This window comes from Pelophylax lessonae, assembly GCF_965119305.1.
Source record: "Pelophylax lessonae genome assembly, chromosome: 2".
Taxonomy (NCBI): Eukaryota; Metazoa; Chordata; class Amphibia; order Anura; family Ranidae; genus Pelophylax; species Pelophylax lessonae.
The window spans coordinates 403728887-403742882 of record NC_138769.1 but is presented as its reverse complement, the minus strand read 5'-3'; the positions used below and the strand labels follow the sequence as shown (position 1 = coordinate 403742882).

General features: G+C 41.3%; 1 protein-coding gene across 1 annotated transcript in view; it reads left to right on the top strand.

The window, feature by feature from the left end:
* LOC309548130 (autism susceptibility gene 2 protein homolog) overlaps positions 1 to 13996 on the top strand; it is a gene marked incomplete at its 3' end in the record, with an annotated part of 1398280 nt that overhangs the window by 1304196 nt on the left and 80088 nt on the right. The window contains exon 5 of the mRNA XM_082248095.1: positions 12958 to 12987. Within this exon, the coding sequence (XP_082104221.1) occupies positions 12958 to 12987 (30 nt within the window). The remainder of the gene's footprint in view (positions 1 to 12957; positions 12988 to 13996) is intronic.

Genomic DNA, 13996 nt, shown 5'->3' with positions numbered 1-13996 from the left:
ACCAATCAAAGGCCAAAACCTACAGTCAGCTGGTCCTAAAGTGATTGTAAAGTCTCATTTTTTTTCTATAAAAATAACAAACATGTTATACTTACCTGATCTGTACAGTGGTTTTGCACAGAGCAGCCTGGATTTTCCACTTCTCGGGTCCCTGGCTGCAGATCCTGGCCCCTCCATTCTTTTACGTGCCCCCACAGCAAGCAACTTTCTATTGGGGCACCCGAGCCAAGCCAGAGCTCTGTGCATCCATTTAGACTCTGAGACGCCTGTTCGGCCTTATACCCTCTCTCTCCTCGTTGGCTAACTGATTTTGATTGACAACAGTGGAAGCCAATGGCACCACTGTTTTGTCTTAGCCAATCAGGAAGGAGAATCCCAGATGGCTGAGGCACTCGTGGACATCCCTGGATCGAGAGGGGCTCAGGTAAGTATTAGGGGGGTTGAGAGGCACTGCTGCACACAGAAGGTTTTTTCATCTTAATGCATAGAATGCTTTTAGCTAAAAAACCTTCTGCCTTTACAACCATTTTAAATTACCCTAAAAGACACAGTGCACAGATACTAGTGATGGGCTGAATGCCCCCCTGTTCGGTTCGCACCAGAACATCTCAAACAGGGAAAAAGCTCTAGCAAACATGCAAATGCTATTAAAGTCTATGGGACATGAAAATTAAAAATCAAAAGCTTATTGCAATCTGAAAGCCCCTTTAACAAGGGGGACCCCATAACCCCCCCTCCCCAATGTGAATGGATATCGAGTACATCGGACCCCTACCCATTCACCAAAAAAGTTTTAAAAAGTAAAAACCACATGAGACAGTTTTTGACAAGTCCTTTATTAAAAAGGAAAAAAAAATAGTGTCCCTCAATGTAAATCCATCATCAATCATGACGCCCTGTGGCTCCACCCTCTTCTGATGTCATGTGATGTCAGTAAGGGTGGTGCCACACTTAATGCACTGCAATCGCGCAGTGCTTTATAGGGTGCTCATCAGTGGACGAACTTGCCGCTGAGCGCCCCAGGTGTTCGTGTGTTTGTCGAACACACGAACACCCAATGTTCGAATTTAATTTACGTTCGACATCCAGCCCATTTCTACCAGAAATACAGATAAAAAGAATAAAAAAATTAAAAAAAAAAACAGCATGGGGTCACCCCCAAAATCTATACCAGACCCTTATCTGAGTATGCAGCCTGGCAGGTCAGGAAAGAGCGCCCCCCCTCCTTAACCATACCAGGCCACATGCCCTCAAAATGGGGGGTGGGTGCCGTTTTTTTCATGTTGTTTTATCTGTATTGCCGGGACCTGGCAACACATTACAGCCACAAGCAAGTTTTAATGGCGTTTTTTCCTTTAGAAATGTCAGTATTGCTGCAGCTGGCTCCATACATCCTACAGATGTGCCATTTACAGGCACATTAAGGGGACCCCTCCAGGCACAATATTTAAAATATATTTTTTTTATTTTTATTGTTTCACTTTAAGCATCATTAAAATCACTGCTTCTGTAAAAACGATCATTTTAAAAATGACATTTTTGCATTGATACATGTCCCCCAGGGCAGTACCCGATTCCCCAAACACTTTTTATGGCAATAACTTGCATATAGGCCTTTAAAATTAGGACTTTTGATTTTTCATGTTCGTGTCCTATACACTTTAATAGAGTTTGCATATTCGCTAATTTGCTAGAACTTTTTCCCTGCTCGAGATGTTCTGGTGCGAACCGAAAAGGGGGGCGTTCAGCTCAACACTAATTTCTGCTTTTGGAACTGAAGATTGGAGTCCTCAGAGAAAAGACACTGAAAAACTCAGATATAAAAGATTATTGCACCCCACTGAGCTACCCGGGGAAGAGGAGGGGGCTTACTTACAACACAATTACACTTGAACTCAACAACCAGAAGGTAATTTCCTTCTGCATTTCTGTTAGAAATATTGTTCTTATTGTATCAGTTCTAAAAGAATCAAGAATCATGATTTTGGTATGGTATCATCATGCCTTTTTTAACTGAATGTTCAAACATCAACAATTGAATAACATAGATGTGATATCTCTATCAAGACTTAAACTTTCTTCTCTCTCTGTACACAGTTGAGCACAACATTGATGTTAAAATAGAACTATAGGAAAAATGTTTAATTTTGGATAGAGTAAGGGAGGGTTATAACCTCTGTTTTCCTTTCACTTCCTGTCCCATAGCCAAAACAGGAAGTGAGGAGAAATCCCTACAAATAAGGGGAATGCCTTGGAACTCCCCATTGGAAGATTTGCCATCTTACTTTTCTGAGGACAACAGAAAATTTGGGATTTTCTTTCACTTTCAATGCTAATGGTACGCAGGACAAAGAAAGAGTGTGAATCTTTCCAATGGGGGCACAGACAGCAATAAAAAGTGACAGGTGTTCTAATCCCTCTCCAGTTTTGCCTTTAGTTATACTTTAAGACTACTCTGTTTATAAATGATAATAAAGGAAGAAAAAAAAATACATAATTAGCTTTAAAGGGCAGCAGTCCCCAAAGTTCATACATTCCACAAAAGGAAAATTAGCAAAATATGTAACAATTCCACAATATAAATCCACGTTTACAGATCATACAACGGATGGAAAATTGTTTAGTTCTGAGAAAGAAAATGTTAGAAAGTACTCCCATCACTAATCATATACAGAGTACATGGTCTTTTTATTTTTTATTTTTTTTCTGGGACATGTAAGAATCAACAAACCCAATTGGCATGCAATTCAGTATCAGTTTAGAAATAACCAGATTTTAAAAAATGTTTTCTTAGCAAAACAATTCAGCTTCCTTCCTGGAAACAACTGGTTAGAAAGAAATACAACTGAAAAAACACATTACACATGTTTTACAAAACCTTTACCCCTTTGAGTACACTTTTTCTAATATCAAAGGATGTTTAATGAGTCCATATAAATTTAGTATCTTTTATTTTACATGGTTTCCCATGTCTCTGAAGGAAGTCTTTAAAAATATGTAGTGGTTCACCTCTCCATAATTTAATTCAGCAAAATAAATAAAACATTTTTTCACATAATTTTATTTAAATACATTTGATTGTGTTTTATAAATAAATAGAGCCACGGTTCACATTGACACAGAGGGGTTGGTTTACTAAAAGCTTCAGAGCTTAGCAAATTAGCAGAAACTCTTCTGACTTCCATCATCTAATGATATGCAAGCAAAAATGCTGTTTTTTTTTATTTTCCTTGCATGTGATTGGGTATTCTTTGTAAAGTGAAGCCTTACCTCATTTTATAAGTTCTGGAGCAACTGCACTTTCAGAGGGCAACTACACTTTGCAAAGTGCACAGTCTATTTGCCTTCAGTAAATCAACCCCAGAGTCTTCACATTATTAAACCAATGTGGTGCTCTTCCTCTCTCACTATGTGCAGCGACTAGTGATGTACAACTTAGGATTGACCCTTATCTTGGAAAGTAGTATAGTTCAATATAATGACCCAGGATCTCATTTGTTGGTTTGTAATCTATGTATGCCCAGGAGTAGAGTTGAGCGGACACCTGGATGTCCGTGTTCGGCGGGTTCGGCCGAACTTTAAAAAAAAGTCCGGGTCCGTGTCCCGGACTTTTGCCAAACTTTTCCCGGACACCGAACCCCATTGAAGTCAATGGGGACCCGAACTTTCAGGCACTAAAATGGCTCTAAAACACCAATGGAAAGGGCTAGAGTGCTGCAAATGGCAGCAAAACGTAGTTAAGAGCATGGCAAGTGCTCTGCAAACAAATGTGGATAGGGAAATAACTTAAAACAACAAAAAAAAACAGAAAAATAAAACAATGTTCTTCATCTCTGAAGGACGAGGCCCATATGGAGTAGGAGGGAGGTTGAGGTGGTGGTGGATGTGGCGGTGTCATAGGCGTGCGCACAGGGTGTGCCAGGTGTACCTGGGCACACCCTAATCACCTAGGGCACATTAGCATTATCGCTCTGTTTGCCAGTGAGGAGATGGGAAAGATCTCCCTCGGACCTGCTCTGCTCTATTTCACTTTGCCAGCAGGGAGAGTAATGTATCGGGGTCATGTACATGTAGGGAAACACATGCATGTGTATTTAAACTTTGGGGTGCACACCCTAATGCAATAGGCTGCGCACACCTATGGGCGGTGTAGGTGGAAGCGGCGGTGGAGGAGGACCAGGGCCAGATTAAGAGCATCATGGGCTTGGTGCTGAGGATTTTGAAGGGCCTTAAGGGCCGTGCCTTGGCATGCACCCAGAGGAGAAAGGGTGCAGCCATGCATGCTAATTCCACATGGGATGCTGTCTCTGAAGCCCATAAACACATCCATGCATCGGCAACTGTCCCTCCTTGTCCGGCCTTCGTGCTGTGTGGGGAGGTCCAAAAGGGTGTATATTGAATAGCGGAATAGGAAAAATGTTATAATACGGTGTATCTCACACGTACAAACACAGACTAGGCCCCGATTACAATTTTTTGTACCCTAAAGGCAGGATGAGGAAGAGGAGTAGGAGGAGTTGGGAACAGGAGGCAAACTGAAGTGCCCTGCAATCCTCGGCGGTAGAAGGAGATGCGCCAAACAAATTTAAAAAGGTGTATCTCACATGTACCGATACAGACTATCCCGCAATTTAATTTTTTACACTCAAACAGGGTGTATATTGAATAGCGGAATAGGACAAATTTTACAAAACGGTGTATCTCACACGTACAAACACCAACTAGGCCCCGATTACAATTTTTTGTACCCTAAAGGCAGGATGAGGAAGAGGAGTAGGAGGAGTTGGGAACAGGAGGCAAACTGAAGCGCCCTGCAATCCTCGGCGGTAGAAGGAGATGCGCCAAACAAATTCAAAAAGGTGTATCTCACATGTACCGATACAGACTATCCCGCAATTTAATTTTTTACACTCAAACAGGGTGTATATTGAATAGCGGAATAGGACAAATTTTACAAAACGGTGTATCTCACACATACAAACACCAACTAGGCCCCGATTACAATTTTTTGTACCCTAAAGGCAGGATGAGGAAGAGGAGTAGGAGGAGTTGGGAACAGGAGGCAAACTGAAGCGCCCTGCAATCCTCGGCGGTAGAAGGAGATGCGCCAAACAAATTTAAAAAGGTGTATCTCACATGTACCGATACAGACTATCCCGCAATTTAATTTTTTACACTCAAACAGGGTGTATAATGAATAGCAGAATAGGACAAATTTTACAAAATGGTGTATCTCACACGTACAAACACAATCTAGGCCCCGATTACAATTTTTTGTACCCTAAAGGCAGGATGAGGAGTAGGAGGAGTTCGGAACAGGCAGGAGGCAGACTGAAGCACCCTCAAATCTTCGGCAGTATGAGATGCACCCCAAAAATTGGAAAGGTGTATCTCACACGTACCGACACAGACTATCCCGCAATTTAATTGATCCCCAAAGGTTTTTATTGAATAGCGGAATAGGAAATATGATCAAAAAAAGTGTATGTATCTCACACGTACAGAAGCACACTAGGCCCCAATTACTATTGTTTGTACCCCTTACAGGCTGGATCAGGAGTAGGAGGAGTTTGGAACAGGCAGCACCCTCAAATCTTCAGAAGTATGAGATGAACCCCAAAAACTTGGAAAGGTGGATCTCACACGTACCAACACAAACTATCCCGCAATTTAATTGATCCCCAAAGGTTTTTATTGAATAGCGGAATAGGAAATATGATCAAAAAAAGTGTATGTATCTCACACGTACAGAAGCACACTAGGCCCCAATTACTATTGTTTGTACCCCTAAAAGGCTGGATGAGGAGTAGGAGGAGTTTGGAACAGGCAGCACCCTCAAATCTTCAGAAGTATGAGATGAACCCCAAAAACTTGGAAAGGTGGATCTCACACGTACCAACACAAACTATCCCGCAATTTAATTGATCCCCAAAGGTTTTTATTGAATAGCGGAATAGGAAATATGATCAAAAAAAGTGTATGTATCTCACATGTACAAAACCACACTAGGCCCCAATTACTATTGTTTGTACCCCTAAAAGGCTGAATGAGGAGTAGGAGAAGTATGGAACAGGCAGCACCCTCAAATCTTCAGAAGTATGAGATGAACCCCAAAAACTTGGAAAGGTGGATCTCACACGTACCAACACAAACTATCCCGAAAGAGAGAAGTGCTTATGCCGCTGTACAGAACACTGGTGAGACCTCACTTGGAGTATTGTGCGCAGTACTGGAGGCCATATCTCCAGAAGGATATAGATACTCTAGAGAGAGTTCAGAGAAGAGCTACTAAACTAGTACATGGATTGCAGGAAAAAACTTACCAGGAAAGGATAAAGGACCTTAACATGTATAGCTTGGAAGAAAGAAGAGACAGAGGGGATATGATAGAAACATTTAAATACATAAAGGGAATCAACTCGGTAAAGGAGGAGAGCATATTTAAAAGAAGAAAAACTACCACAAGAGGACACAGTTTTAAATTAGAGGGGCAAAGGTTTAAAAGTAATATGAGGAAGTATTACTTTACTGAGAGAGTAGTGGATGCATGGAATAACCTTCCTGCAGAAGTGGTAGCTGCAAATACAGTGAAGGAGTTTAAGCATGCATGGGATAGGCATAAGGCTATCCTTCATACAAGATAGGGCCAGGGACTATTCATAGGATTCAGATATATTGGGCAGACTAGATGGGCCAAATGGTTCTTATCTGCCGACACATTCTATGTTTCTATGTTTCTATGTTTAATTTAATTGATCCCCAAAGGTTTTTATTGAATAGCGGAATAGGAAATATGATCAAAAAAAGTGTATGTATCTCACACGTACAGAAGCACACTAGGCCCCAATTACTATTGTTTGTACCCCTTACAGGCTGGATCAGGAGTAGGAGGAGTTTGGAACAGGCAGCACCCTCAAATCTTCAGAAGTATGAGATGAACCCCAAAAACTTGGAAAGGTGGATCTCACACGTACCAACACAAACTATCCCGCAATTTAATTGATCCCCAAAGGTTTTTATTGAATAGCGGAATAGGAAATATGATCAAAAAAGTGTATGTATCTCACACGTACAAAACCACACTAGGCCCCAATTACTATTGTTTGTACCCCTAAAAGGCTGAATGAGGGGTAGGAGGAGTATGGAACAGGCAGCACCCTCAAATCTTCAGAAGTATGAGATGAACCCCAAAAACCCCAAATATCATTCAGCTCTGCTGCAGGCCACAATTTAATTTTTTTAACCCAAGGCTGTATATTGAATAATGGAATAGAAAAAAAGTGTATGATTTCTGAAACCACTCAATATTAGCACATGTGAACTGAACACAGCAGTGTATGATCAGTCACTCAGCACAGCACAGCTGAAGGAAAAATGCTGCACACAGTGCCTGATAGAAAAATACTTTTCTCCCTCCTCCTCAGTGGGCAAAAAAGATTGTGTTCACTGCACCCCAAAAAGATTGTGTTCACTGCACCCCAAAAAGATTGTGTTCACTGCACCCCAAAAAGATTGTGTTCACTGCAGCCCACACACAGCAAAATGGATGTGGACCACTGACACCTGCCTATCTCCTATCCCACACCACACAGCAATATCGATTGTAGTTTGTAGAACACACTGACCCTAAAAATCAGCAGACTCTCTCCCTAAAAGGATTGATAAGATCGTAGATCGGTCACTGCAAACCCCACCCCACACAGCAATATCGATTGTAGTTTGTAGAACACACTGTCTGACCCTAAAAATCTGCAGACTCTGTCCCTAAAAGGATTGCTAAGATCGTAGATTGGTCACTGCAAACCCCACCCCACACAGCAATATCGATTGTAGTTTGTAGAACACACTGACCCTAAAAATCAGCAGACTCTCTCCCTAAAATGCCTACAACTCGCCCTGCCTAACACACTCCGACCTGTCCCTCAATTCTATCCAGACACAAATGTTTTTTTTTTTCCTGTCTGTCCCTAATCAGCAGCCAGCACCCCAAAAAGATTGTGTTCACTGTACCCCAAAAAGATTGTGTTCACTGCAGCCCAAAAAGATTGTGTTTACTGCAGCCCAAAAAGATTGTGTTCACTGTACCCCAAAAAGATTGTGTTCACTGCACCCCAAAAAGATTGTGTTTACTGCAGCCCAAAAAGATTGTGTTCACTGCAGCCCACACACAGCAAAATGGATGTGGACCACTGACACCTGCCTATCTCCTATTCCACACCACACAGCAATATCGATTGTAGTTTGTAGAACACACTGACCCTAAAAATCAGCAGACTCTCTCCCTAAAAGGATTGATAAGATCGTAGATTGGTCACTGCAAACCCCACCCCACACAGCAATATCGATTGTAGTTTGTAGAACACACTGTCTGACCCTAAAAATCTGCAGACTCTGTCCCTAAAAGGATTGCTAAGATCGTAGATCGGTCACTGCAAACCCCACAACACACAGCAATATCGATTGTAGTTTGTAGAACACACTGACCCTAAAAATCAGCAGACTCTCTCCCTAAAATGCCTACAACTCGCCCTGCCTAACACACTCCGACCTGTCCCTCAATTCTATCCGGACACAAATGTTTTTTTTTTCCTGTCTGTCCCTAATCAGCAGGCAGCACGTTGATGTGTGCTCTCTCCCTGAACTAAACAGCAGAATGACGCCGCAGCGGCGCTGCCTCGAACTTATAAAGACTTGGTCACATGCTTCAGACGGCCAATCACAGCTACTGATACATTTGTAGGCATGGCTGGGATGGCTTAGGCACACCAGTTAAACGCTTGTTGATTGGCTGTTGAAAGCCCGCCATGAAAAGCGCGCCAAAGCATGCAAAACCCGGAAATAAAACGACCGAACACGGATTTTTACCCGAATATACAGTAAAGTTTTCGGGTCCGTGTTCGCGTAACAAAAATCCATTTATTCGGTACGAACACGAATAATACAGTCCGTGTTCGCTCAACCCTACCCAGGAGTGTACCCAGTATTTAACCATTTTTTTTCCGAATTGTTGACTAAAGTATTGTACATGTCTTTGCTTGCACATTCTTGTCTTTAAAATTATGTTTTATATTCTTTGATATTGTGTGCTTACATTGAGCACTAAGTTATGTCTTATTGTTGTGCATCTTTTTTTAATAAAGAGTTTAACCACTTGCTGACTGCGCACAGTATATTTACTGCGGCAGTCAGCCCGGCCAGGCAGAGTGACGTAGATCTACGTCGCTAGCCTGTGACCGGCTTTTGAGCCAATAGCGGACGAGCGCGCGCCTGCTGAGGCCCGCGCCCGCCCCGGCTCGTTCACAGAGGAGTCCGGGCATATGACCGGCGGACCTGATGTCCGCCGGTCACACTATGATCGTCGGTAGAGCGGGAGAAAGGCGGGCAGCTTATGTAAACAAGCCGCCTGTCATTCTCCCCTGTGTAAAAATGGAGATCAGACGGTTCTACTATGTAGAACCGTTGATCTCTGTTTTTACAATCGTAGACATGTCCCATCACAGTTAGAAACATGCCCCTAGGACACACTTAACCCCTCCCTCTCCAATACAGTTAACCCCTTCCCTGCCAGTGTCATTTTTACAGTAACAGTGCATATGTATAGCACTGATTACTGCAGTAATGTCATTGGTACCCCCAAAAGTGTCAAAAATGTCAGTCAAGGGTCCGATCTGTCTGCCGCAATGTCGCAGTCCTGCAAAAAAAAACGCAGATCGCCGCCATTGCTTGTTAAAAAAAACACCAAAAATGACAAAAATTGTTCCCTTTGTTAGTAAACGCGATAACTTTTGCGCAATCCAATCAAAATACGCTTTTTGCAATTTTTTTTTTACCAAACATATGTAGCATAAAACAAATTGGCCGAAAATGTTAAAAAATTTTGATTTTTACATTTTTTTGGGGGGAATTTCATATAAAATATTTCATATAAATAAAATAAAAAAGTGAAAAATATTGTTATTTTTGCAAAATTTACGCTCTTTTTTTGTTTATAGCGCATGATCAAAAAATTGCACAGGTGATCAAATACCACCAAAAGAAAGCTCTGTTTGTGGGAAAAAAAGGACGTGAAATTTGTTTAGGTACAGCGTCGCACGACCGTGCAATTGTCCGTTAAAGTCACGCAGTAAGAAATCGCAAAAAAAACTCTGGTCAGGAAGGGGGTAGAATCTTCCGGGGCTTAAGTGGTTAAAGAATGGTGTCTATGTTCACTACCAGTTCTGATACTGTGCCTTCGCCCCCTCACTTTGCTGTTCCCTTTATAAAACACAGCACAGTAATGACACTGAGCTTCTTAAATGTGATTAGCACAGCAGAGCGTGAGGGCAGATGTACAACCCCAGGACTGGTCTCGATAACAGGCTTCATGGGATTGTACACCCCATTAACCACTTAAGCCCCGGAGGATTTGGCTGCTAAACGACCAGGGGGTATTTTGCGATTCGGCACTGCGTGACTTTAACAGACAATTGCGCGGTTGTGCGACGCTGTACCTAAACGAATTTGGTGTCCTTTTTTTCCCACAAACAGAGCTTTCTTTTGGCGGTATTTGATCACCTGTGCGATTTTTTGATCACGCGCTATAAACAAAAAAAGAGCGTAAATTTTGCAAAAATAGCAATATTTTCCCCTTTTTTTTATATGAAATTCCCCCAAAAAAATGTAAAAATCAAAATTTTTTAACATTTTCGGCCAATTTGTTTTATGCTACCTATGTTTGGTAAAAAAAATCGCAAAAAGCGTATTTTGATTGGTTTGCGCAAAAGTTATTGCGTTTACTAACTAAGGGAAAGATTTTTGTCATTTTTGTTGTTTTTTTTTTTAACGCGTAATGGCGGCGATCTGCGATTTTTTTGCGGTACTGCGACATTGCGGCGGACAGATCGGACCCTTGACTGACATTTTTGACACTTTTGGGGTTACCAGTGACATTTCTACAGTAATCAGTGCTATACATATGCACTGTTACTGTAAAAATACACTGGTAGTGAAGGGGTTAACTTTATTTGAGAGGGAGGGGCTATGTGTGTCCCTAGGGGCATGATTCTAACTGTGATTGGCTGTGGCTTCAGCTGTATGCAGAGTGATCAACGGATCTACATAGTAGATCCATATGATCATCTCTCATACAGAGGGGAGAATGACAGGCAGCTTGTTTACACAAGCTGCCTGACTTTCTCCCTCTCCCCCGCCGATCGCAGAGTGGCCGGCTGACATTGGGTCCGCCGGTCACACGCGCGGGGGGGGTCCGTGACCACGCGGGAGCGGGAGCGCGCCTCCGGCGGCACGCGCTCGCTCCCTAGACCCTCACAAGCTAGTGACGTAGCCCTACGTCACTTTGCCTGTGAGGGGCTGACCGCTGACGTAGATAGTCGTGCGGCGGTCGGCAAGTGGTTAACACCCATCATACCATAAGAACTGTGGCCCCTTTATTGGGTTTAAAACAGTTTTAATTATGAAACTTTAACTTTTAATACCAAACAGAACCGCTGTTAACTATTAACAGACCAACATTTTTAGTCACTAAGACTCAAGCAGCAATATCTTATACCAACCAAATAACAGTTTACCAACCACTGTCCCCCCACAAAGTGGGTGACATTACCCAAGATAGACCTTCAATATCAAACAGAACTGTTTACAGACCAACATGCTTGGTCACTAAGACTCAAGCAGCAATATCTTATACCAATAACAGTGTACCAACCACTGTTCACCCACAAACTGGGCAACGTTATCCACATGAAGGTGGACCACGACGAGGGTTTGATGGGTTTTTTTTTCCTTCCTCTGGATCAACTGTTAATATAGGAATGTGTATATGGGATTGTATGGTTGGGTTGTCTTCACTGTTTTTTCTTTTGTTTTTTATTGGTTGAGCCAGATGGACTTGTGTCTTTTTTCAACCTGACTAACTATGTAACTATGAGAAGAAATAACAAAAGGGGGGGAGGAGGGTGGGAGAGTAGGTCAAACGATCCAGAAGGAAGGCTGAGGAGAATCCCAGCAGTGAGTCCAGCTGACAGACCTGAGGTAAATGCTGACTCCGCCCAGTGACAGGAGAGGATATAAGTAAAAGGTTACACTCATTGGCTAGATGTTTCCCGCCAACAGATTTGTCACCAATCCAGTGCTCAGCAGCTAAGGTAAATTTTCCTAGCAACAGCAGGCAGCTTGTCACCTGAAACGCAAAACAGAAAGAACCAGCAAAGCAGCCATAGAGAGACATGTACTTAACAATCAACATAGCTCTCTATTAAAAGTAACATTTATTTATAAAAAAAAATGGGTGTTATGGGTGACAATCCCATAGGGCCACTTCTCTATTTTATTTGTTCATGGCCCTGACATTCTGATGCAGCGGGTAGCCAGAAGTGCTGCACCCAGCTGTGCATATCGGAGTCATTCAGCAGAGCTTACAGGGCTTATGAAGTAGTAAAAGTATGACATTGTTTATGTTTTAATTAACTATAAAAAAACACAATAAAATAGTTGTGCCTGGAATTGACTCTGGAGTTAACTCTTGGCCAGACAGACCAGTAGGCTCTATCTCTCCATTCTGAGTTTGCTTCTATAATTTACCAATGCCATCCACAACATCTCACTATCTTCTTGAATTTTTTAAAATGTAGCATTGATTTGGGTCCAAGGTTAGTCATGTGACAAAGATTTTATTTACTTATAAATAAATATTTGTTCAGTGTTTAAATGTCACTGTTCATTAGAGAATGTATGATGAGAAAACATTCCATGACAACATTTCTATGGTACATTTAAAACCTGTCTAGACACAGGTCATTGCTTTTTTGCCTTGTTAAACTGTTGTCAAAAGCTGTTACCTTACTACTCATCATATTGCAACAAAAAAATATTTCATACAGAAAGTGTGTGCGATATTTTAATCTGTGTTGACATTTCCTTTTAAAAAAGTGACAGTTTGTTTGTGTTTCCTATTTTCAGTGTGACAGCGACAGCGACCAGGAAGAAAAGGTAAGACCCGTTTTGGGTTGTTCATTTATTTTGTGCAATATGTTCATTTTCTACTCTTCAACAGTATTAATAAGGGCTACAGATCTGTATAATATACATTTTGGTAACATGGCCTTTCAGGATTTGGTTGCACCATATTTATTTTATCAATGTTGCTTCTTTACATTGTAAATACAGTATAATTAAATAGGAACTCTGGCAAGGTTGACACATAGTAGAAACAAAACATTCTTTGTTAATTTCTCCTCCAGCTTGTGCATTAGAAAACAAATACATATGATCATGTTTGTCCCTCTTCTATACCTCCCTCCAACCCCCTAGTACCTGAGGCATGTTAAGATGACATCCTAATGAGTTTACAGAACTGGGATTCCATTTTCAGCCTAATTTCTAGTATGTAGAAAATGGGTATATAATTCAAAGAGTATTTTAAATAAAACTGGATTTAATCAAATATTTCTGTGGAAGCTAACTTTAAAAAAAAATAATAATAATTTTGTGATATTTGATATTCCAGTGTGATTAAATAAAACAAAAGGCACTATATGCATTTCATAGAACCTATGGTTTTGTAATGCCTCTTAGATGTCTAGTCAAGCTTAAGGGGAAATTCACTCTATTACAGAAGAGGATCAACTCCATAGCTGTCAATAGCATGAACTTCTCATTGTTGTGGAAGAAAATATATAGGGTATGGGCACTCCATCATCCTAGACAAAAACCATCTGCCCATCAAATCTAAAACCTAAGCACACATGAACTGTAGAGAATAAAATGTGTGCACCACAGATACACTGGATGTAGAAGTGTAGCTACAAACCTGAAGCCACATTATTACAAAAAAAAAGAGAATTTAGGTTTGTAATTACACTTCTACATCACAAACATCTATTGTGCTCACATATTTTTTCATATGTGTATATTCAAATTGTTCTTTTCTTTGGTAGAGGATCCTACCAGACAATTTCCACTCCTGTAATCCAATAGGCCACACTATGTTTGAGAGCAA